This window comes from Acartia tonsa, chromosome 6 (assembly GCF_053477335.1).
Source record: "Acartia tonsa isolate MP-2025a chromosome 6, ASM5347733v1, whole genome shotgun sequence".
Lineage (NCBI taxonomy): Eukaryota > Metazoa > Arthropoda > Copepoda > Calanoida > Acartiidae > Acartia > Acartia tonsa.
Window position 1 is genome coordinate 36193194 of NC_137265.1, and position 27322 is coordinate 36220515.

The following is a 27322-nucleotide window of genomic DNA, read 5'->3' on the forward strand; positions in this document are numbered from 1 at the left end:
TGTTTATGTCTTTCTGTCTGTCGGGATCATATTATTACAGGGATCTTAAGGGATAAGACATTGAACGATACTTTGATACACAACGTATATTAAAACCAAAAGTAACCTTTCAATAAATTTCATGTAACCGAAGTTTTTATGCCTACAAATGAGAGAATTTGATTGTAAAACTTTAGGGAATAATATAATTTACAGCCCAATGTCTCTTCTCTCCATGGAATATTAGAGCAATGTATGAAAGAAAATTTCTATTTCATTTATCTATCTATTAAACTCTAGTTGCCTTAATTATAAAAAAAGATTTTATGCCTTTTAAACTAGCAAATTCATAATTGTGAAAAACAAGAAATTTACTAAAGCAGCGAAATTATTAGAAATCCTATTATATAAAGTAAAAAGGTTTTGTCTCAAGCTTAAGTTTTTAATGACTAATGAACTGATAACTTTTTAGGAAAGATTCAATTGGGTTCTGGAATTTATTTTTTAGGTTAATTAGTTTTTATATATAAGCCTTGGGTTGGTTCTAGGCTATTTTCTGCACCCTGAATACAAAGTCCTTAGATGCTAGGGGCGCAGCTGCTAGTGAGATAAATAGAATTAGGAAAAGTATTTTTTTGTAATTTGTCAATTGAATTTGAACTTCACATCTTTTAAGTTTTAACTTTCAAGAAAAAAATTAATTAATCATTTGATAATTATAGAGTAATTATTTGTTAATAAAGAAACAACTTATCATAAATTTTACCAATTTTCACGACAATTTAATCATTTTTGGAAGCTTAAAGGAAACTACCACTTTTTAAAAAGTATTACAATTAGCTTCTGATACAACTTTCTCCCAAACTTCTTAGCTACAAAAGATTTATTTAAAGTCTGTTGTTAACTTTTCCTCTATGGAGGGGGTAATTTTGTTAATTGTAATTGTAGGTGTATATCAAAATTACGCTCGTTGTATTATCTTTTGAGATGCCTCCTTTTTTAACTACATTTTTGCGAATGATTTCTATGTTTTACACTGTCTTTTATATATTTATATAAAAAACTAAGCTATTGTAGTGTCTCTTTAAAATTATTATGATGATGGGAGGTTAAATACTCATTACTGTAAGAGCTTGTCATTTTTATGAATTATTATTTTGATTCATTTTCACAAAACTAAGAAAATTTTTATGAATTAGTGCTTACTTTCTATCTAACTATTTCTCTTTCTTTCGTTTACTCAATAGTTTTTAAAAACTTTGATTGCACGTCCATTGTCTCAAAGTCCTAAATTGAAATTAAGCAAATTTAAGCCAATGTACTGATAAATAACAACAGTAGGCACAATTTAACTGTTTTTTTTTCATGACTCAGTTTGAGGCGAGACTCGAACCCAAAGAACATTTATTTTTATATACTCTTTTCAGAAACATGATTTAATTACAACATGCTATAGCATTGTTCAAATAGTGATGGAGGTAGGAGACATTGGGCTGTTTATTACACTAGACCCCAAACTTTTCTTATTTGTTAGCCCAACAACTTTGGGGACTTTTATTTATTTTTGATTTGTTGATTCATTAAGTTGAGTGTCCAAACGTTTGAACCAATAATTTTAATCTAATTAGGGATGTACATTAATTTATCGGCCATTGTCTTATCCCATTAGATCCCTTACATATAGTATAATTATATTGTTGTAGAGTTATGAAGATATTAATCTTATTAATCTTGCTATATTATCTATATTATTATAATCTATAATCACTCTTGCACCCAGGGAGGGAGGGAGGTGACATTGGACTGCAAATAGTACAGGTCCCCAAAGTTTTATAAACGCGTTATCTCATTCGATGGCTTAGAAACTTTGGGTTCTTTAAAGAATCTTGATTAATTGGTTCCAAACTAACAGTGTCAAATCTTAAATTATCATTGGGGCTTTTCATAAATATATCGTCCTTTGTCTTATCCCTGTAGATCCCTGATAATCATTATCTTGCAAGCATGTTGTTGTTGTTTCCATTACGCAAATGTACAATAGCAAAAGTTTATTAAGATTATTGGTAAAAAAGTTTGCAGTCTTATTTAAAAATTACCTACCAAAATTTAATAGAAGTCTTCTTACTTCTTAAGCCAACTATACCTAACTGTAACAGGAATGTTTATGCAAAATTTGAAATTTAGAGGGAGATTCTAACTTGTCTAAATTAAAGATAGGAGCTAACTGTTACGGACCGACCATGAACATAGAAACGCTTCTCTTTTAAAAACTAGGTGTAATAAATCTTCGATTATACTCTGGAAATATTACTCTATGTTGCTAAATTTATTAAACATTAGTTTGATAAAGCGAGACATTAATTTTATACTAATAATTATTCATCGACATAATCTCCAATCAATTCTTAACAATTAGTTCAGGGATCTTAAGGGATAAGACAATGGACAATAAATTAATGTAAACCACCTAAAGACTTATAACGAAATTGCCTCTTCTATAGATTACAATTATAATGGTGGAAAAAGTTTGAACACTGCTAATTTGTTTGCCAAAGTAGTCTAGCCAATGAATGAGAAATTTTTTTATTATTTTGGATACTGGTATGATTTAAATTCCAATGTCCCCTCCCTCCCTGAATTAAATGAAAGCAAGGTTAACAATATTGATTGTTCTAGCTACTCCATATATCATCAAATCCATGTAGTTTATTTTAAATAAAATCAAACTTAAATTATCGAAAATTAAAGCACTTTTGAGTATCTAATTTTTTTATTCATCTCTTTTAATGTCCTTATAATAAAGTAACAGGATCTGTGTGTGTCTATCTGTCTGTGTGTATCGAAATATCATGCTAACCGCTGAACCGATATGGTTCTCCTATACAATGTAGCTTTTCATAGGTCCTGTGGAGAAATTGTTTCTAGTTTTTTTTATATTTATCTTTTTGAAACTAAAGTGCCACTAGAGGCATTTAGGGGCGTAGCCGCTAGTGTATAGGTATATACTTCAGTTGTATACATTACATTAGTCTATTGTATTCTAAGTTTTGTACAGAATGTTACTTTGGTGTAATCAATTAAAATGAGTTTATAAAGTTTTTTTATAATTTATGTTTAAAATAAATCTTGGCTTTCAGCTGACACTATATATACAACTATGTTAGTTGTTCCGTGTTGCGCTTCAAGGATTTAAAGTATATATTTCGTGTTTCTTAAATAAAAAAAAATAAAAAAATATTGTTAGAATCAAAACTATCCTTTAATTTTGACTATTCTTTTGTCCGACTGTTCGTTAAATGAGGGATTTTCTTAATTGACTTAAAAGAAAGATGTCTGTAAATATGATAGTAAACAAGGATGACAACATCCATAAGTAGCGAAGCACAAAAAATCGTCGATGGGAATACGTACAGGTAGATTTAAAAGGTTTTTACTAAAATCAATTATAGATTTATTGGATAAAATAAACATGAAACCTTGTTTTATTTTGCATGATGACGATGGTCAAAGTAAATTATATTAACAATGGGAAAAATTATTTTCATACTGATATCCCATAAAAGTTTGAAAATTGCATCAAAATAAACAAAGATATGGGGAAATATGTAAAACATATAAAAATAGCCAAAAACCTGATAAAAGGCAGTCTGTCAGTCATGGTTGTTTTATTAAAACGACAAAAAAATTAATTTTTAAATCCTTAACTTAAAAAATTTGGAAAATCGGACCATATACACTGAAGATATGGAAAAAAGTGTTAAATATATAAAAATAGCCTAAAACCTGCCAAAAAGGCAGTCTGGCTGTCATGGTTACTTTGTTTACAAGACGGGAAATTTAATTTTGATATCTATAACTGAAAAATCTTGAAAATCAGACTATAAACACTGAAGATATGGAGAAAAATGTTAAATATATAAAAAACAGCCTAAAACCTGCTAAAAAGGCAGTCTGGCCGTCATGATTGTTTTCTTTAAAAGACGGGAAATTTTATTTTGATATCTATAACAAAGAAAATTTTGAAAATCGGACCATAAACACTGAAGATATGGAGAAAAATGTGAAAAATATAAAAATAGCCTAAAACCTGTTAAAAAGGCAGTCTGGCCTTCATGGTTGTTCCTTTAAACGACGGGAAATTTAATTTTGATATCTGTAACTGAAAAAATTTTGAAAATCGGACCATAAACACTGAAGATATTGAGAAAAATGTGAAAAATATAAAAATAGCCTAAAACCTGCTAAAAATCGGTCCGAACGCCAATGATGTTTTATAGTCAATTGTGCTCCTTAATGATGGGAATGTTGTCAAAAAATTTCAGCATTCTATCGTTTATTGGAGCTGAGTAAATCCCATTTCCCCCATAGCGTTACGGACTGACTGACTGACGGACGGACTGACTGACGGACTGACTGACGGACGGACAAAGTGAATTATAGAGTAGCTTCGCTACTAAAAATGAGATTCTGCTATAAGACATACAACGTCTTTGCTGCTCTTGATAAATTACTAAAAAAGACTTGAAGTGCTTCGTTACATAAATATGTTGTCATCCTTGTTAAATGGATTTCATTCATTTTCTAACTTTTCCACTATTTAAAATATTTTTCTTGTGTCAACTTATCCCTGCCTGACTGGAACTAATATAATATATAACAGTGGGGCCTATTGAGTTAAAATCAGATGGTCCAAAATATAAAGCTATGTCATGTTTCATTTAATTTACTAATGCCAGGCTCAATGGGTAAGTAAGTTTCCTCCCACACGCCCTATAAAAACAATAGCGCATCTACAAAAAAAAAATTTCAGGGAGTTGGACATGTTCTTATATTGCGATTTCTCTTGAGAGGATGGTGGTACCCTTTCCAGGACCTATGAGAAGCTGAACTGTAAAGAAAACCCCTATCGGTTGAGCGGTTATTGAGATCTTTCGGTACAGACAGACAGACATCCTATTACTTTTATACAAGGATAACTACAGTTATTCCTTATTCAAATGTAAAGCAAAATTACTTATTCCTTAAACTCTGAACTACAACATAACTCAAAATCAAATATAATCATCGAAAAATGGCTTTTTAAGCTTTACAGTTATGGACGTTGTATAGTTATATATAATACAAACTGTTTCTTACTAATAATTAGGTCTTATTTATTGAAATACTTAGGTACATTATATGATAATTGCTAAAAATCTATATCCAAAAATAATAACATATAATGTAATGGATGAGAAGATACGTGGATATTTTGGAATAGTCGTCAATTTAGGTTGCTAAAATAGATATCACTCATTGGTCAGTTCGTTCAACCAGTAGGAGAGGAGGGGATGGGCTAAAGGAGTTGGATGAGTGAGATCGTTATTTTAGCAAGCTACAAGTTCCACTTTATGAGAGTACATGGTAATCTGGTGTAAGATCCAAGTAGTAATAAATCCATTCATGGTGTAATATTTCAGGTTCCTGTGCAACGAGTGACCCGGTACCCGCTGCTGTTATCCCGGCTGTTGACAGTGACGCCAGGTCATCACACTGACCGTCAACACCTCCAGCTGGCCAGGGAAACCATTGAGTCCTCCCTGGAGACTATGAACCAAGAAACTACCAGGTACAAACATTGGTACTCTATATAACAAAGGGAGGGATGGGACATATTACACAAAGTTTTACAAACATGCTTTTTAGTTCATTAGCTCAAAACTTTGGGTACTTAAAAATTCTTATTGGCTGGTATCAACTAACAGTGTTCAAACTTTTCACCATTAATTTTGGATAACTTTTAATAGGTTATGTTAGGTTAGGTGATTGCCCCACAGAGTTAGGCAATTGGATCCTCAGGGGCTAGAAATATAAGAAAATTTACTGTAAAAATGCGAAGAAACGCACCTTAAGAGGCGTTGTCACGAAAGGAACTATACCCTTTCTTTATTATTACTATATAAAAGTATATTGTTCATAAATCATTAAGATATTTTAGTTTTATGATACTTAACTTATTTTAAACATTATCATCAGAGTATTTTTTAATGCAAGGTTTCGTGATTATTTTTCTATAATTAGTTACAACTATTTGTAAAACCATAAATCTTTTCTTTAATTGAAATTATTACATGTTTGTTGGTTTTTATTATTTACAAATTATCAATAGTAGACCACAAACTTTTAATTACAATATAATATATGAAAAGTAATGTCAATAATTATGTACATGCATATTAAAAAAGAATGGATAACTGTTATACAGTAATAAAATATGTAAAACTTCTTTAAATTGTTGACCACTTTTATGGAAGGACTAATTGGTTTACCCTAGTTATAGATACTGTGCTGCTTATGGGCATAATTGTCCTTGTAAGCAATGAGGATCCATATTATATAAGCTACTTCTTTATCGCTGCGTTAGATTCAATTGTCCTCGTTTCTATATAGGCTTTATATGATTTTATTGTACTCAGAGCTCGGCCACACGTCTATTCTTTGAGTAACAATAAGAATTCTTTTCTTATTCAGAACTGTGCGTTGTACAAATTAAAGGTGTTCGCTTGATTACGAGAAAACTAAGAAATACAAAAAATGATATCATTAACACCCATATTATAAATTAAGATATATAGAGAGGTCAAGAGTCATATGTAACTATGTCCCATTTTTGTAGACCCTGAGCTGTCCCGACTCATATATTGTTGTCAGCTATTTCAAGGGTTAAGAATATTTGGTAAATTGATGTACACCTTCAATTGTGACCACCAAAATAACACTTTTCTGTAGATTAAAATTCTTGGTTGAAATGTTTGGATGCTGCTAGTTGGAACCAACCAATCAATGACTTAAGTTAGATGAATGGATCTAAGGTTAATAATTATTGTTTTGCAGGGAAAACAGTTCGACTAAGTTATGGCGACGAATCAGCATGATGAATGCACCAGCTAGGAGACCTGAACAGCCCATGGATATGCTGGGTAGCACTACCTGGGGCGTAAGAAAGGTAAATATTGTAGCTTTAATATCTCTCTTTCCGTATGACTCTATTCTCAAAAAAGTAATTGTTTGATATTTGTTAGATATAACACAATATTTTGAATAAACTGTTGTTTTACTTGTGAAGATTCTTTTCAATGGAAAAGTCAATTGCTTCACTGTTTAGAAAGCCAAAAAAATCTTACACTTTATCTAATAAGATAAAACTGTTGAATTTTTGGAGTGAATATTTTTCATTGGCAAAAAATGTAAGGCAAAAATGCCTTTTTTTATCTGTGGATACTTTCGAACATAAAATAGTTTTTTACAAGATAAAATACTTTCAAATTTACATTATACATTTAGAACGGATTATGAAAATTATAGAAATACTACGTGTTATAAATTATCCGTCTAGACAGAGGTATAATAACAAGTACATAACAATTACAAACAATTTTACATATGGCAATTTTATGAGGGTTCATTTTACATTATTTATATAGTAAACACCAGAATAATACATAGAAAATAGTTTTAAAGAAATGTTTCAGAAGAAAAACTATTATTCTTCCAAATTTTTCAAGTATGAAAAGAACGAAAGGAAACCCCAATTATGATTACACAAGATTACCTTTTCTTTGTAGATTAAAATTATTAGTTATAGATTAGTTTTTCCAGCCAATAAGAGTCCTAAAGTTTTTAAGCCACAAATAAGAGAACTTAATTATAAAACGTTGGTGACCAGTGTAATTTACAGTTCTCTCCTTAAAGTCAAAATAGTTTTTTGTCATTTTAAAATATTCCTTTCTGGCATGCTTTTTGAAATTGATAATTTATTATAAATAGACCAATACGTTTCTATGTTATGTTGATTTTTTTAACAAAAAAATGTTACAAAATACTTAAAATTTGTATATAGTACCCAAATTGTCCGTGAATAACTAATAGGGCACGAATTCAAGACCACTAATTTTCTGGTCGCCAATAATTATTTATGTTATTTGTACTTCATTTATTAGTTGTCATAGAAGCTTATCTGACCGATACAATATTATATTATAAATAAAATTGGTTGCCTAGTATTTTTTTTATAAAACTTTACCAAACAGTTGCAAAGCTGGTATTATCTTATTCATAACTAATGTAAGGCTTATCTGATAATTGTCTTTAATTGGCTTTATCCTTTATTGAACTATTATTGACCTCTCAGACAAATATGTATATCCTAGTACAGTTTAGTGGGGGGTTTAACTTTTTTCTCGGGGTCATATTCTCTTTGTGGATGTCATAACCACCCATCCCCTTCCCTATAATAGCCTAAAACCTTCACTGGAGCAATAGAAAACTTCCCGGAAAATTATGAATCGGTTAGCCGTCTACGAGATCTTTGCTGTCATATATGCAGACATACATCCTGTTTTTTTTATGATTTGTTGTATAGTACGATGTTTAAGCTGTACAAATACCGAAATAAACTTGAATACTGAGTATGCACAAATTGGTCTTTTCACCAATTTTTATGTATCTTAATTTTGGTGTGTGTTTGATGTGGTATTATAATATTGGGCTGTTTATTACATTAGTCCCCAAAGTTTTATAATAACATTTTCTTTTTCGTTGCCTTAACAACTTTGTGGATTTTTGATTGGTTGGTTCATTAAGTTGAGTTTCCAAACGTTTCAACCATTAATTGTAATCTACAGAAGGGGTAATTTTGTGAATGATCACTGGAGATACACATCGATTTATCGGCCATTGTATTATCCCTTTAGATCCCGAAATGATATGCTTCATTTTACTATTTTATTTGAACACTCATATATATATTCTTATCAAAAATGTTTTGGGTTTAAAAAGGGCAGTTGATAAAAACACTCATCTTCAAAGAAACCAATTTGTATGTTGGGCTTTTTAGGGCTTAGTGTTTAATGTTTGCTTTTAGATGTATGACTATTCTTAAAGCCTTAACATCTGTATGTAATTCTTTCAATATGACATAATATAGCGGGGATCTTAATGTAAAAAACAACATAAAAAATTGTTATTTTGAGCCAACCAATCATGATAAAGGAAAAGTACCCTAAGTTTAGAAGCCAATGTGCATATAAAGGGCAAAAATATTCTTTTTTTTATGTTATTATGTTAATGGTAATTTTAGATAGTATTGTAAAGAAATTTGAAATACATTAACACATGTTGCAAAGCTATAATTCAAAATCAAATTAAAAGCTCATAAGAAGAGCGAGCTATTACTAAGTACCGCACTTCTAGCTCTAGGCATGTATAGCTTATATCTAGATAATGATTACACATAGCATTTTGACAATTTTAAACTTTAAGCAACTACAAATAATTGGAGAGGGCTAATGTTTAACAAATCTTTTTAAAAATTGAAAATAGAGGAGGAGTGGTTTTGTATGCCTGACCCCATCGGGGCTACCATGTACCCAATATAACCAAACCTAACCCAAAGTGAAACACTTAACACACGGTAAACTACTGAGTTATGTGCTCGATAAGGTATTTTAGGGTAAACCACAGATATTTCTAATTGTTATGCTATCATAAATTTCTAATAATAATATATATCGCGTATACAGATAGAATTTCAATTATACCATGAATGATTTTTACTTTTACTGATAATAGATTGCAAAATAGTTGTAGATTTCCAATTTTTGTAAAGAATTGAAAAGATGGTATTACTTCCCAAAAAGATATATCTAATCTATTCTTTTTCTTGATTCTTGGCAATTTTAAGTTACTTTTGTGGAAACAATTAAATTAAGATTTGGCATATTATCGCATCGTATTATAGACAGCGTTCTGCAGATATTAAAATAAACAATTATAACATTAAAACCATTTGTGTTAGAACCGAAGGGCCAATGAAGTGGGTTAACAAAACTGTTATTAATTTTAAGATTTTATATTCGTAAAATTATCGATGCTATACATGCTTTTTCTGTATGGCTGAGAACCAGTTGTTTCGAAGTCATTTCGGAAAACAACATTTATAATTTTGTTTTATCTGTTTTAAATTTGCTGACTATGTAAAATTTAGTCAAAGGTGATAGCTATGTGTAAGACGCCTAAAGTAATTTTGAATAACATAGATAATTGCAAAATATTTTAACCCTTAGTACTTGCAAATATACATTATACATTTCTAGTCTTAGGCTAGCGAAGAAAACTGCATGCCTTTTTAATTTTTTTTTACCTATGTACTTATGGACTGTCTGGTTATGATTTTAGATTAAATTTTAGTTTAAATTTTTATATGTATTGAACTAATTGAGTTCTTCATTTTAAAGGAAGCTTCACATAGGTCATGGGATGTTTTTATGCTATTTTTATGCCCATCCCTACCTTTTCAAAGCTCCTAGATGCTAGAAGCACAGCCGCTAGTTTTTAATATGGTACTAAAAATATACACACAAACACATAATATTAATCATCATAAAATTTTATCACTTTAAAAATTTGCAAATTAATAAGTTTTGGATATTTCTGTTTTTAAACCTAGAGATAAAATCAGGTATCTAAAGGGATAAGACAATGGACGATAAATTGATGAACATTCCCAATGATGATAAACAAAATTATCTCTTTCGTAATATCAAATAACTTAAACTTGCACCTACCAATCATGATTGAATTATAGTCACCAAAGTTTAAAGCAAATAACTGAGAAAACTTGGTGATAAAACTTTGGGGACCAATATGATTTATAGTCCAAATAGAGAATTATGGTAATAATATGAATAAAACAATAATTTTTATTGTAATTATTCTCTAAATATCACATAAAAAATTGCATATAATGCCTAAAAAAGAATGCAAAAATGAAATGGGCAATTTTCATATACCATTATTAGAAAACAATAACCATTTTAATATTTCAACCTTTTTAATACACACACACACACACATACACCAGGGGTGAGAGGACATTGGTCTCTTTATTACACTAGTACCCAAAGTTTTCTAATATGTTTTCTAATTCGTTGGCTTAACAACTTTCAAATTTGGATTAATTATTTCATTAAGTTCAGTGTCCAAACGTGTCAACCTTTAAGAAGGGGTAGAAGTTTTACCAGCATTTGGGATGAATATCAATTTATCAGCTATTGCCTTATCCCTTAATATCCTTGCTCACACACACACACACACACATCAAAATAGGCAAAGTGCATAGGAAAATTAATGCTTGTATGTTTTAAATCATAAATTAGCAACTAAAAGGTATTTTGGGTCTAAAGAAGGAGATGTAAAAAAACTTTTTTATTTGAAATACAATTTATTGATGAATCTTGAAATATAGTTCTAAAATTTATTTTTATGCACATTGTTTTTTTTAATATTTTGTCCTTTTTTACGGATTAAATTGTTTCTTCCAAAAACATTTGTTAGATATGACATTTTTCTTCTTATTTTAATATAAGATACTTGGTATTTATTATATATTATTTTATATTTACCTCATGGTCATATCATAATGAAGTCTATATAGATAGTTTAAATGGATCAGGAAACTTAAGGAATAAGACAATAGGCATCATAATAAACCCCCCAATTATAACAAAAAAATCACCCCATATGAAGATCAAGAATATTTGAAAATTTTGGACACTGTTCCGTATAATCATATCAATATTAGTCTACAAAGCCACCGAACTGTGGGGACCAGTATAATTTACAGTCCAATGTCCCCTTCCTCCCTGATATTTATTGAGTATAGGCATCTCGGCATAAATGCAGCATATATCATCCATTCTAATCAAAGGGGTCAGAATAATGGGGTGCAAAATTGGCCCACAACAATTCTATACATGTTTTATACAGTCCTATATACTAAAGTAGTAAGTTGTTTGTATGTATGCATATTCCTTAAGATCTTGTAAATGGCTGACTGATCGCTCCACATCCGTTTGTCAGTACCTGACATCTCTTATCCTAAAATTGTCCTCTCAATTTCAAACCTGGTATTTTGATTCCTGTAACAGTTAGGTACAAAACGTAGCAACTCCATAATCATTACCTAAGAGCCCGGATGTCCATTTTAAGCATGATTACCTTTTGATTTGCTGAACTTCACTTTTATGAATTTTGTCATCCTTATTTAAAAATTCTATGTAGAAAACTGTACAAAACCTTTTATAACACTATTTATGACCGCCCAAATTTCCTTAATGCAATTTTGAAGCACTAAAGGTGTGTTTTTATGATAGTATAAAAATCTAAACAATTTTTATATCATTCATTATCTTTACATTAAAGTTTATAGTTTATTATCTATATACATTTAAAATAACCGTTTATTAATACTATGCACATAAGACTTTAAATTTAAAAGCTATCCTAAAACTATCAAAAAGCATAAATTTAAATAGCATAAAACCAATTAAGGACCTATGTAAAGGTTCCCTAAAAAGGATAGCTCAATCAATTTATCCTTACTACTTTATATGATATGATTAGAGTCTTTATCTGGTTTTAGGCTGTTTTTGTCATATCCCTCAGAACAAAGAGAGCACAATAATTGTTAGAGTCGAAGCAACCAAAAACTTATCAAAGATTCTGTAAATGTTTTTTAGATTTTAACTTTTTATTTTAGATGGTTCTCGAATGTTTGGGCTGGAGTAAAGAGCCTCGAGAGGATATCAACTTTGTGTTGGAAGGGCGGCTACTCTACACTATGCCTACAGATACAAACTGGCGCAGCTTATTCCTAACAAAAATGGTTCCGGTCAATGTTATTCTAGTCACTCTGGGTTCTAATAAAGAGGTAAATATTTTTTGACAATAGAATTATCCTAAATGTTCAAGGTTTATTGTTTTTAGAAGCCTAAAATAAAACCAACCTGTTTGGATGCTTTGAAAATTTTAGGTCAGAAATTGACTTCTAGCTGATTTTTTGAAGAGTCGTGGTTTTTAGAAAAACCTTGAAATTTAATTTAGCATAATAATCCATACATTAAAGGGGGTTTCTCTATAAAGAGTATTTCACAAGTATACCAGGAAATATCAAAGTGCATAGAGCACAAAAAGTTACAAGAGGATTAATCTGTTATCTTTTGAAAACTACAAAGTAGAAGATTTTAAGAAAAACTGTTGGCAAAGGGTGCATTATTTTAGAAAAAATGCTTCTATCAGATCTTTTTGGTGGAACTCTCACCTTGTAAATGAAAACCACACAAAATTTAGATATATCATTTTATTGGTTGAATCAATCATAAAAAGAAATTATTATGCATTGCAATATTAACCTTCTACTCTTGTACCACATGAATAGCGATCCAAGTTCTGGAAAAAAATATGTTTTGTGTTTTATAAGCAATGGATGATAGAATTATGTACATCCTCAATTTTCACAAACATAATTATCCCTTTTGTGTATAAAAATTATTATTTGAAAAGTTTGGACAATGCCAGTTTTAACTAACCAATAAGATTTGACCAAAAATTTAATCGAACCATCTAACCTAGCAGTTTAAATACAAACTTCCTAAGAAGTAAAACATTAAAGCAGTCTTTTGCTCTAGATGAATAGACAGATGGACAGACAGACAGACATTAAAGTAATTTTTGGGATTTTTATCAATTTTTGTGTTAGAAACATGCGTGAAAATTGTAATTTATTCTTACAATGTCAAGAAACATTATTTATAAATGCAATTATTAACAAATACTATATATAAAAGCAGGGAGGAAGGGAACATTGGGCTGTTTATTACACTAGTCCCCAAAGTTTTATAATAACTTTTCTTATTCGCTGCCTCAAAAACTTCAGGAAGTTTAATTTGATTTTTATTGGTTGGTTCATTAAGTTGAATTTCCAAACGTTGCATCCACCAATTGTAATCTACAGAAGGGTTAATTTTGTGTATCATCATTTGGGATATAATCAATTTATCGGCTATTGTCTTATCCCTTTAGGTCCCAATACAATGGTCAGGATTAGGGTGGTGAAACATGAGATTATCAACATGAACTAAACTTTACATGACACTAATTCAAAATAAACTCCATAAATCAAAACAAAAATCTGCCAAAAATAACATATTTATGGTTATTTTGCAGAAACAATTATTTTAGTAGTTTATCATCTTCTCTGGTTGACATTGAATTTTCTTTTTTGTGTTCATACTTTGAAGTAAATATTTTACATAAAATATCTTTTACTTTGATAGATTTCCTTATTTAAAATTTGTCGCTAAATGAACAAATCAGGTTTATCCAATAATACGCTATTATTTGCCAAGAAGGCATAGAATTGGCTCATTTCCGCGGCAAATTACGATTGTTTAACTTCTTTCTGCATGAACATAACAAAGAATACAATGAAGGAGTTTTATTTAGATAAAATATGTTTGCATTTCTTCTTTTCATTATAAGGAAAGGTTTTAGGGCATAATAGTTTTATCAAATTAAATATATTCTTCAGTGTAATCTTACTATTTAGATTGGATTTATAATGTTATTTCGAATAAACACTTTCGAGAGGGAAAATATTAGTTTTGGTGAAAAAAAGTTCTGGTTTGGGGCTGGAAGGTGTATGATGCCAGGGAGGGAGGGGGCATTGGGCTGTTTATTACACTAGACCCCAAAGATTTCCTTTTCGTTGGCTCAAAAACTTTAGTGACTTTTATTGAATTTGATTTGTTGGGTCATTAAGTTGAGTGTCCGTCCAAACGGTTCAAGCACTAATTGTAATCTACAGAAGGGGTAATTTTGTGTATCGTCATTGAGAATATATATCAATAAATCGGCCATTGTCTTATCCCTTAAGAACCCTGGTATGATGGGGTGTTTGTAGGGGAAGCTAAAATTGTCAGGTTGTATAATTCGTGCTAAACTTTGCAATTCACCTTTAACCCGCGGGGTGCGAAATCTACACCTATTTGCAGGGCGTAGGGAGTCTAGAAATGTAAAACCTAATGGTTAGGGTGCATCAAAATCCACATCTACTTTCTATTTTTATATTTTTATGCCTTTTTGTGAAAAAGACATCTAGTGTTCTGTACTTTACTAATTCCAAAAAAAATTGATGCTTTCTCGTTTTTAATTTTAAGAATTAATTAGGATACTCGTAAACAAGGACATTCAAACCTTTTTAGGTACAAAATCTTTAAAAAGGGGTAATTAATAAATATGGGTAGATAAATTACCCTCATTATTTTTTTCATAGAGCAAAACTCCAATTTATTATATAAAATTCATCAGTTTTGTAAAACCTAAGGTCTTTAATCCATTGTGTAATGGGGGTAGAGATTTTTTTACTTTTAAAAATTTTTAAAAATGTTTGGAATGGCAATTAATTCATTATATATCTATGTAAGGCTAAGAAAACCATAGCTGCTAGACTAGCATAAGAAATTTTATAGGATTTCCCTTATATTTGTTAATTTCAAACAAGCTATAAGTTCAATTACTTTAGTTTAAGGCTCCCTATAGTATACGTTTGTACAATTACATGTACATAAAAGGTTTTATTTCTTTTAGCACTCAGACGTTTGGTGACTTTAATAACCTCATCTTGACAGACTTGCCAGGCTTTTGTTTTTAACTGAAAAAAAAAAATATATAAAATCTACAAAATTAAACAAAATTTATCGGCCTTTTTATAGAACAACGAGCTGCATACCTAGCATCTAGAGGCTCCCTTTAAAATGGGGCAAGGAAGGAAGATACAATTAGCTAAAAACTTTCCCAAGACTTTTATTTACAAATAAAATAACCTAAAACAACCAAACAACTCAATCAGTTCAGCTAAGGATAAAAAACTTACTAATTAATATAAAAGTAAAAAATGGCCTAAAACCTTTTTATTTCAAATTTACCCTGCGTTATCGTTTACTTTCTTTGATACTCCTTTATTACATGAGATTTTAAAAGATTTTTTTACAGTTTTAAAAAGATACTCATTTCATTTTTAAGCATTTTATTACTTTGTATTAAAAGCTACTAACCTTTAGTATATTAAAAGCATTTTTTACATTGTCAAAATCAACAAGATAAATTTAAAAAGAAATAATGTAATAATGTCAATATTAAATCATTTTATGTCAAGAATAAGGTATAACCAACAAGCAAAATAAATCTAAAATAATATTTTAGGGGGCAGATGTAAAGGTCGTCATTTCTTCTATGTGTTGATCCCCAACAACTGCTGTAAACACGTATAGGTTTCGTGATTTAAAAAAAATAATTTCGTTGTTGGTATAAGCTGAGCTTATGTAAGTGTAGAATAGAAATTACACGAATTTTATTGCATGATGTTATAAATATTTTTATATATAAAAGAAAATTTATATGGGTCATATTTCTAAAAAAAAAATGAAATATCTCTTAAGAAAAAAAAATATGCATGATATTTTTATTTGCAGGACCTGCAGATAAGCGAGCCAACCAGCAGCAGTGAGCTACCCCCTTGGAACCAGCCTAGCCCCATCTTCCAGCCTCAGGGTCAGGCCAGGTGCAGGGAGGCAGCTCTCATTCTCCTGAAGGAAAAGGGACTCCGCTACACTGTGGTGAGGGAGCCACTCATGTTGGATAAGTGTGTTGTCTGTTGGGAGCAGGACTGGCAGGACTGTTTTGAGGTTACAGAGTTCACCACTAAGGAGTCTTTCATCTTAAAGGTAATATTTTAAACTTTCCACATATTTATTGAGGGCGAAGAGACATTAGACTGCATTATACTGTTACCTAATGTTTTTTTAGCGCGTTCTTTAATTCGTGACTATGTCAATAATATAGCTGTTTTGAAAGATTTAATATATTTTCGACATAAACTATTGAAATTGGATACCGACAGATTGCTTCATGGTATTTTACAGGGCATATACGATATACGATAAAAAAAATGAAAATCGTAGGAAAATTTTATTAAATTATTGGTTGAATCTAGTTTGTAACCAACCAATCAAAATCCAATCAAAGTACCCAAAGATTTTTAGCCAACGAATAAGATATCGTGTTTACAAAACTTTGGGTACCAGAGTAATTTACAGTCTAATGTCTCCTACCTCTCTGATAACATCACAACATTTCTATGTTGTTTGGGGTGCATTAAAAAAAGGCGGGTAAGAATTGATCAATTTAGGCCACGCCCCACTCAAATATCTCTTTTTAAGGATTCAAGTATTGATTGTATGTCATATTAGGGATCTATAGGGATAATATAATGGCTGAAAAATTTATGTACATCCCCAATGATGATATAAAAATTCCCTCTTAATGAAACAACCGATGAAAATTCATTAAAGACCCAAAGTTGTTAGGCCAAGAAAACGTTATTAAAAAATTTTGGAACTAGTGTAATAATCAGCCCAATGTCGCCTCACTCCCTGAATTATATGTCATATAAATATTAGATCAACTTCAACACCATAAATAGGTTTTAACTAGGACAATTGTGAACAAAGTTGCGCAGCAATAACAGGTTTCTTCCAACAAATTTAAAGAATATACTGACAGACGGACGTACGAAACGACTTAGTTTTAGAAGAGCTGCGCAGTTTTTAAGCCAACGAATGAAGTTTGGGTAACAATCCAATTTCACCCCCCCCCCATCTAAATGATTAAACTAAAATGATAAGGAAATGGAAATGGTAACTTATGCTCTTTGTGTCATTTATATCAGGGATCTAAAGGGATAAGACAATTTCCAACAAATTTATGTATATCTTCAATGATGATACACAAAATTACCACTTTTGTACATTAAATTAGTGGTTAAAACGTTTAGACACTCGCAATGAACTAACCAATCACAATTTAATAATAGTTCCAAAAGTTGTTAGACCAACTAATAAAAAAAATATAAAACTTTGGGAACAAGTGTATTAAACACAAACAGCCCAATTTCCCCTTCCTCCTTGGTAACTTATGCTCTCTGTGTCATATAGAAAATGATCCAGAGTAATAATGAGTGGTAGGTTCACACTTTTGATGTTTAGACTATGTACAGTTTACTTTGTGGACCTTTCAGGGAGGTAGGGGATATTGGACTGTAGATAATTCAGACCCTAAGGTTTAAAAACACAGTCTGCCATTTGTTGGATTACAAATTTAGGGGAGTTGTTTGTTGATTTGATATTGGTTGGTACAAAATAAGTGTCTGAACATTTCTGCCAATAGTTTTAATTTAAATTAGAGGAATAATTTTGTTTAACATATTTGGGGGGGTTTTGTCCGTAACACTACTTTAATAAAATATTTTAATTGGCCAAAAAGTATTAAATAGCTTTCATGATTTAACATAGCTATAGTACACCAAACAATCTGTTCAAAAAATTACCATGCCTATAATCTACAGTACTACTCTACAGCATTTAGAAGGGATAATAACGGTATCGCTTACAATCAACCCATCCTCAATTTTTGGGCCACCATATAAAATAAAGGTTTCGTCTGTCCTCTTTCAGTCACTAAACTGGACGATGGATGGTTTCAAGCTATTTTTTTCCAGTCTTCTATAGGCTTTTCCCCATCCCCTCGAATGTTAATATAAATGCATATTAATTTGATTTAGGGTATGAACATTTAATGGTTATATTTTCATTATTATCGTTATATAAAAATAAGGATCTGGCTACCCGCTTAACCGATATAGTTCTCGTATACAATGTAGCTTTTAATTGGTCCTTGGAAGATTTTATTTTTTTTGTTAAGGAATTGTCCTAGCAAAAAGAAATTACCCCAGTCCATTTTTTTTAAAATAAAAATAAAAAATGAGGGGTGGTCGATCTTCCCATCCAAAAAAAATCTGGAAACTACTAAAATAAGAGGGGCAATTTATTTTATATGGGAAACTGTAAAAGATATGACAATTTAGCCCTGTTTCCTGTTTCTGTGAAAACTAATCACTTTTTTTTCAGCATACCATAACATTCATTAACCTCTCAGGGAGTGAGGTGACATTGGGCGGTTTATTACACTAGTTTCCAAAGATTTATAATAATATTCGTTGGCATCACAACTTTGGGAACTTTTATTGAATTTTTATTGGTTTGAGTATCCAAACGTTTTTTTTGTATCTACACAATGGGAAATATTGTGTATCATCATTGGGGATGTATATCAATTTATCAGCCATTGTCCTATCCCTTTAGATCCCTGTTAACCTCTGCATCAATCAACACGGGGAAAGGATTTGTAAAGTCAACACAAAGTCCATGGATCTTAAGGGATATGATAATGGATAATAAATTGATATACATCTCCAATGATCATAAACTAGAATAACCCCTATATTGCAATTGTTTTTTTGGCTAGGATCGAATAAACTTGTTATTTATCTCATAATTGTCTTAAGATAAGGGATTTTTAAGTAATTATATTTTCTTCTTATCATTTGCCTATCCATAAATCCCTGTTTAAATCAGTGATTTTATATTTTATAGTTTGTTCATTAAGGCATAAAAATATAAATATTATTGATCATTCGTTCCTTTTTTATACCATTTAAAAAAGTAGTTAATAGCTCAAGTCACACAAATAAAAGCGAAGCTCTGGAACGGTAGGACAAATGAACATTAACACTTGTAGAGTGTCAGAACTAAAAAAGCAGAATATAAATATATATATAAACAAAATTGTAGGTGAATTTGTTGTAAAACTAGTTAAATACTATGGAATAAAAGTACCCAAAGTTTGGAGCAAACAAATTAGATAATGTGGTTGTAAATCATTGGGTACCAGTGTAATTTACAGTCCAATGTCCCCTCCCTCCCTGCATGCATATGTCAATCCTTTAACTGTCCTACTACATGTTGTTAATGTCTTCTTTTCTAAGAAACTAAATTGGCATTAATTTTTGCTTTACATTATAAAGTTATTTTTTTAGAGGTTTGTTGAAATAAACATCTATGCATATCTACAAAATAGGATTCCTATTACCTGAGTCGAAACATCTCGGATATTTTTTAACAGAAGACTGTAATTTTCACGGAAGCTTTAACAAAACCTTAGGGGGATTTGACGCCATTTTTCTGACCACCCCCGTCCTAATTGTAATTCACCTATTACTTGATATTTCAACTCATAATTTTAAATAAATTTTTTCTTTATTTCACTTTGAATACCTTTTTTTAAAATTAATGCTAGATTATTGGCAATTTTTATTCCAATACCTTAGTTTCTTTGATACTCCAGCAAGAAACCGTAAAAATTATACATGTCTAGTGTTAAAAAAACAATTCAAAATTTTGATTAAACATGAAAATCAACATTACTCATTACCGCACAAAATACAGTATTTCAAATTATCATACCAGTATGCATCTATAGGCCTCTAAAAGATATAACTTAACATTAGAGAAGTAAGAGAAACTTTAATTTAGCCACCATTGTCTTTTCCCTGATTTAAAAAGCCACAATAATCATTAGAAAGTTGGTGCGTTTTTTTTAGTGTCCCCTCCCCCATATTCATTATATTTACATCACACATAAGGAGGGGATATTTTATCTCAAGATAAATTGTACAGCCTCCACTTTTTTCGCCAAAAAAAAAAGATCTATTTATTTAAAATTATGTATCCTTTTTATACAAGAAATCAATTTATTTCGTCTCAGTTGGAAAATATTTTTGACAAGGATATAGGTAAACTAATTTTTCTTTAGGTGAAATATCCCATTCCTAATCTACATACATGATGATAGGTTTAAAACACTATTTAGAACTCATTTTCATAACATTAGGCCATCTACAGAAAAAAGTTAAGTGTAAAAATCTGGCACCTAAAGAAAATCTATTTTGCTCACTGTCTATTTGAGTCTGACCAAATCTAATTGCTTTAACCATTGTGTCCCCTTACATAGCGAGTAGTTTGTTTTGCTAATTTGAAATAAGCCTCTTTTAGCTGATTTCTTATTAAAATGGTATAAAGCTGAACACAAAATGGTTCAAATCCAATAAAATTCGTAAGCTAGTCTAGAAGATAAATTTAAGTATTACATACTTCTTTATACCTAAATATTTAAGGCTAAGGAAAACTTCAAACAAATTTTATAGGATTTGGTCTATTATGTCATTTTTCTCGGATAAAACATGGATTTCTAGCTTATTTAAACATTAAAATTTTAATAATTTGTTGTGGTAAGTTAAAATTATTAATACACATCCCCTTGTTTTATAGAATACCCATATGTCCCCCACTTCCATTTCCCTCTCAGTGATGTCATGAATAGTATCATTTAAACCATATTATACCCAATATAGGCACGGGTATAATGAAAAGGAAAGTTATAATTATCACCAGAAAGTTATAGTGGTTAAAATAGGGGAGGGAGGCGACATTGGACTTTAAATTACATTGGTACACAAAGTATTCGTTGGCTCAAAACTTTGGATGATTTTATTGCATTTTAGGGGATAAGACAATGGACGATAAATTAATATATGTCCTCAATTATGATGAAAATAGCCACTTCTATAGATAAAAGTATTTAAGACAATAAATAATAGAACGACGTTTTAAAAACTTGGAATATAATTTGCGCTACTTACATACAGTCTTATCCTTGTCAAATAAGAGTATCTAGACAGAGAGAGAGGGACATTGGGCTGTTTATTACACTAGTCCCCAACGTTTTATAATAACGTTTTCTTATTCGTTGGTTCAACATTTTGGGACTTCTATTGAATTTTGATTGTGTTGTTCATTAAGTTGAGTGTCAAAACTTTTGACCACTAATTGTAATCTCTATAGAATAGGTAATTTTGTGTATCTTCATGGAGGATGTACAATAGGGTGGGTCGATTTTGGACATTTTTTTTCTGAGGCCAAAGCGGGGATCTGCACTCAATTTATATAGATATAATACACCTCTAGATGATTTAAAATTTATCCTAAGTCTTAAAACCGCTGACGACTAGACATTCAATTGTATAGCTATTTGTAAATGGGAGTCAAAAATTTATTGAATCAGAACTATGGCTTCATGGTGCTCCCTGGAAATGCCTTGAGGAGCTGAGTCAGAAACTTTTGTCCGTTTCAACAAATCTCGTTCCTAGCCTGAGAAAATCTAAAAAACCTCTACAAATTGGACAATTCTCAATAAACCTTAAAAAATTTTGGTTTTTCAGTGATTTCTAAGGCTAGGAACGAGATATTTTGAAACGGACAAAAGTTCCTGATTCAGCTCCTCAAGGCCTTTCCAGGGAGCACCACGAAGCCATAGTTCTGATTCAAAAAAAATTTTGAATGTCGTCTTTGCATACTAATAAGTAATGAATTATATTTTTAAGTGGTCGTGTTCTAAAACTCAATTTTTTAAAATTCTTTTTCGGTCAAAAATGTTTTTAAGGTTAATTTTATCTGTTGCATATCCCCGCTTTGTCTAATTCCGATATGAACCCACCCTAATGTACAATGTCCATTATTTTATTGGCCATTGCTTATCCCTTTACTTCCCTGGTAGCTAGAGCTACATGCACCAATGATTATAAATCAAAATTTTAAAAGCTTTCTTTCCACTTCGAATCATTCACGAAATATTTCATTTCAAAATTTTGATGTCTCTATCATAAAAAAGATTGTAATTTTGCATTAAAACTTAAAAGCTTTTGTTTTAAAACCAGCAACTTATTAGAACCTATTAGAGAATTATTTAGAACTTTATAAGACTTACTGACATGAAATTGTCAAATCTTTAATAATTTTTATTGTTAGGTATTTTTTAAAATGTAACTATTTTGAAGACGAAGAAAGTCCCTCAATGACGTCATAAAAATTAGGGATGAGGAGAGGAGGAGTGGAAAAGAAAACCCCTAAAAATGAGATCGATAATCCCTCGTCTTTATGACGTAACATGCTGATTTTTTGAGGGACTTTCTTCATCTTCACTATTTTTTTGTTAAATGATAAAACCCATTTAATGCCGTAAATAATTTGGATACCTTGGTGAGATTTAATTGGGTAATTTGGTAGGTGTCCAAATTTTTTCAACAATATTTTATATTTTGTTTCTATGCCGTTTTTTTCTCTTTGAGAGGGAGGGCTAACTCTACTTGATTACCAAGGACCCACTATAACCTATCTTAAGTAATAAACAAACAATCTTATAATAATTATCATATAAATCCTATAATTTATCATCCTTTGAATAATTTTCTTTTTCTTGCTTGCAACAATCCCATATGACATGACTATAAACTGCAGGGATCTAAAGGAATAAGACCATAGTAGATAAATTTATGTACATCCCTAAAGATGATACAAAAAATTACCCCTTCTATTGATTACAATTAGTTGTTGATCGGTTTGGCTACTCAACTTAATGAACTAACCAATCAAAATTTAGTAAAAGTTCCCGAAATTGATTAGCTAACTAATAATAAAACTTTGGGGACTAGTGTACCATATGTCCCCTCCCTGACTGGAGTGGATGGGCGCCAATCTATAATTTGATTCAAGGATTTGTACTTGACTTTGTCACACAGACACACCAAGGGATCAAATCAGAACAAGTTGGCCACATTCCAAAGTAACTAGAAATAAATCTCTAGAAAAAAAGCAACCTTTGCTAACATAGAGAGGTCTTCTAGAGGTCTCTAATGGCAATTAAGGGAATGGAAGGGGGGGAGGATAAGTCGACCCTCTAGTTTTCACTAGTTTTAAAAAGAAAAGAAAAATTAGGGGGGGGGAGGGATTTATTTCTTTCCATGCGCGATTTCTCTGCGCGGAAGAATTTGTTTTCCCACCTCCCCCCCCCCCCACAAAAAAAAGTTATAAATCTTCCCAAAAGCAATGAGAAGCTTAACTGTAAAGAAGAACATACTTTTTTTATATAAGAAATAATAATTGTAAATCAAAGAGTATCTTTGCTCTCCCATATAAAAAAGTTGTGAGAAATTTAGTTTGCCAAAAAAGGTTGTGTATGTTAGGCATATGGGTATGTATGTATGGGTATGCTTATAGTTGACATGTCACATACACATTTGATTGGAAAAATAAAGCTACCACAAATAGATTAACAATTAAGAATAGTTTTTTTCTCGTATTCATTCGAATCCGTTGGATAGGAACCGGTTCTCATCCATACGAAAAAAACTATGTCTAGCATCGTATTATATCAAGCTTTCTACGAATATAGAAATGTACAATCATAAGATTAAAACCAGTTTTTTTAGCCGGTGCCTTCGGCACCTCGGGGCTAACTTTCTATATCCGCGGAAAGCCGTTTATAATACGATGCGAAAATAACTATTATTGCATCCTATTATAGACAGCTTTCCGTGGATGTTAAAATTAGAAAAAATTTTTATATTTATATAAAATTGTCTGTAATACGTTTTAAACATGATTTTTCGGTATGGCTGAGAACCGTTTCTAATCCAGCGGATTTTAATCAGTTTTGAAGCCATACTGGATACAAAGATGAAAACATACATAAGTAGTAAAGCACCCAAAAATCATGAATAGACAGAGGTTATAAAAGAGTAAGGAAGAGGTAGAAGGACAATTTGTATGATATATGATCTTTGGTAAGGGGCATGACTATCTAAAACAGCAAACTATCTTAGAAGGCAACTGAAAAGTTCACATTTCCGCCCCAAAAGCATTACGGACTGACAAAAGGACAGACGGACATTTTAATTCCAGTTTTTAAAAAAAAACGAGGCGTCTCTCTATTTGTGTCTCAATTGTACGTATAAGCAACACTTTTATCACATGACAATTGTTACTTCCTTGAAGTGTTTATACCCCAGCTGGATCTAAAAGGATAAGATAATGGCCGATAGATCCCGATTACCCCTTTTGTAGATTAATATTAGTGGTTGAGAAGTTTGGACAATCAACTTTATGAGCCAACCAATCAAAATTCAATTAAAGTCCTCAAAGTTTTGAAGCCAACGAATGAGAAAACGTTATTTAAAAACATTGGTGACTATTGTCCTAAACAGGTCAATGTCCCCTCCCTCCCTGGTATATACCCGGTAATTTTATATTGGGTGGGGGGCGCAACATACTCATAGGGCAGAGGCCAACTCCCCCACAAGTTCAACACTTTGCTTTTATGGTCCTTGCTTCGGTTAGCCTTGACAATTTATATGCATTTATTGGTACACTTTTAAATTGATTTCATTCTAAAAGTGTAATAAAAAAATCATATTTTTATAGTTTGAAATGTTAAGTAAAACTTAATAAAAGTGGCCATTGCATGCATTCTCTTTTTTGAGTTAATTTGCAGGGAGGAAAAGGACATTGAGCTGTTTATTACAATAGTCTCAAAAGTTTTATAATAACGTTTTCTTATTCGCTGGCTTAACAGCTTTGATTGGTGGGTTCTTTTAGTTGAGTGTCCAAAGATTTTTACTACTAATTAAAATCTACGAAAGGGGTAAGGTCTCAACATATGCATATCCAACAATAATCATTGCTAGAAACCTATATCTACAAGTGAACAACAGCCATTTTAATAGGGATTTTAAGTAATTTTTTTGTTTCAGGGTGAAGATGTGCGACAGACAAGCCACTGGTTCCAGGCGATACAGCACTACTGCCTTGCACTCGGACAATGGCGGAGGCGGCGCAACGGCCTCGCCAACATTATGATCAACGGCATGGTTCGTACACACCACCAGGAGACACAGTCTACAATGGTGCGCAGCCACAGCATGGAAACAACGTCAATGATGCGCAATAGCAGCCATCACCTGAATGTCGCGGAAACAATTTCTCTGTCGGCCTCAGTCTCAACTATTACAGAGATGTCGGCGTCCAACTCGCCTTTCTTAACCTCATGATGAAGCTTTAAATGACGTATTTCTGTGGCTGGAAAAATTTGCACATTTTCAGCATTTATTAAGTGAAAACAAAACAAATTTATAGTCAAGATTTGATAAAAATCCAAAGATTAAAAAACTTATAGATATTAAAATTGCAAGATATTGTAAAAAAAAGTGATAATATCAAAAGAAAAATGACTTTCTAGGCATAACTCAATTGTGATAGAAAAAATGTGTCTTATATCGTTTTCTTTTAAAATTTCAATAGTTTACTAAATGAAAATGTACTAAAGTGAATAGAATTGCTGGAATCATATAAAAATATATGTATTTATGTTGCATACGATAGGTATTCCTTAAAAGTATGCGATTCTACTTAAAAACATTCAAATATATTATCATAGTTTATTATACATTCAGAGATTTTTCTTTTGGGTACTTGGCATTGTTACAACTAGCAGAAATACTGTTTATACAATTTTGACAAAATGTTTGTAATATATTAAATGTATTTATGACAGTTACCTTAAATTGACTAGAGGTTTTATACATTTTGACAAGAAAACATTCAGTTGTACTTCTACTGGTTGTAAATATGTCAGTATACCGTTTTTGTGTCTTAAATTTGCTTTTCCAATATGGCTTCGAAACCGATTAATATCCGCTGGATTAGAACTGGTTCTTAGCCATACTGAAAACTCATGTATAGCATTGTATTACAGACAATTTTCCACGAATATTAAAATCTTCACGGAAAGAAGCCTAAAATACAACGCAAAAAATAACAATTATTTAACTCGATTTATGTTATATTGATGATTAAATGTAAAAATTTCCAACTTGAACCCACTTGACTGTGGGGTTCGGCTGTGAAAGGTTTAAAACTGTGATATAAACTGTATTAATTTTTGCAAGAAATAAGTAAGAAACATAGTCTTTAATTTCAAATTATTTAAAGACCATTTTTTTTTCCTTTTTCTTATAGTGTTTGTAACCCTTTAAACGACTAACAATTCATTTCATCTGCTTTTTTTCGTTATTTAAGAATTTTTTTAATGACTTTTTAAACCGTAATTATGTAGAAGCTACGCTTGTTACAAGTATAGCCCCTCGTTTTAGAGAAGTAATATTAAGCAGAAACTTCAATTTTAATTGAAAATCAGCATTATTTGTCAAAACTATCCAGTGCATAATGTAACAATTAATTAAATTTATGATTATATCAATAATATGTATAAATTAGCATAAAAAATGTATAAATTATGTTTTATTCACCGTTTACAAATAAATATAAAAATATAAAATTTATTTTTTTCTATCTTTAATATTTCAACAAGGATGACAACATCCATAAGTAGCGAATCTCAAAAAAACATGGATGGAAATACGTACAAGTGTAGATTTAAAGTGCATTTGTTAAAATCAATGATGTATTTTAAAAAAAAAATACGAAACCTTTTTCACGTACTCTTATAGTTTTCATATTTATATTTAGTATGATTACTGCCGGTCGGACAGACATAGTGAATTGTAGAGTAGCTTCGCGAGCAAGTTCTGTTAAGCAATTTTTTTAGTAAATATACTTTTTTCTGTATGTTGTATAAACGATAAACATTAAGCAATTGAAAATATTTAAAAATATAAAAG

At 30.9% G+C, this 27322-nt stretch overlaps 1 protein-coding gene across 1 annotated transcript in view; it reads left to right on the forward strand.

Annotated features, from left to right (window-relative positions):
- Positions 1-26979, forward strand: part of LOC145323089 (uncharacterized) — a 119427-nt gene extending 92448 nt beyond the window's left edge. The window contains exons 16-20 of the mRNA XM_080165471.1: positions 5439-5587; positions 6853-6964; positions 12557-12727; positions 16329-16580; positions 25397-26979. Of these exons, the coding sequence (XP_080021597.1) occupies positions 5439-5587; positions 6853-6964; positions 12557-12727; positions 16329-16580; positions 25397-25693 (981 nt within the window). The 3' untranslated portion in view covers positions 25694-26979. The remainder of the gene's footprint in view (positions 1-5438; positions 5588-6852; positions 6965-12556; positions 12728-16328; positions 16581-25396) is intronic.
- Positions 26980-27322: the final 343 nt, after the last annotated feature.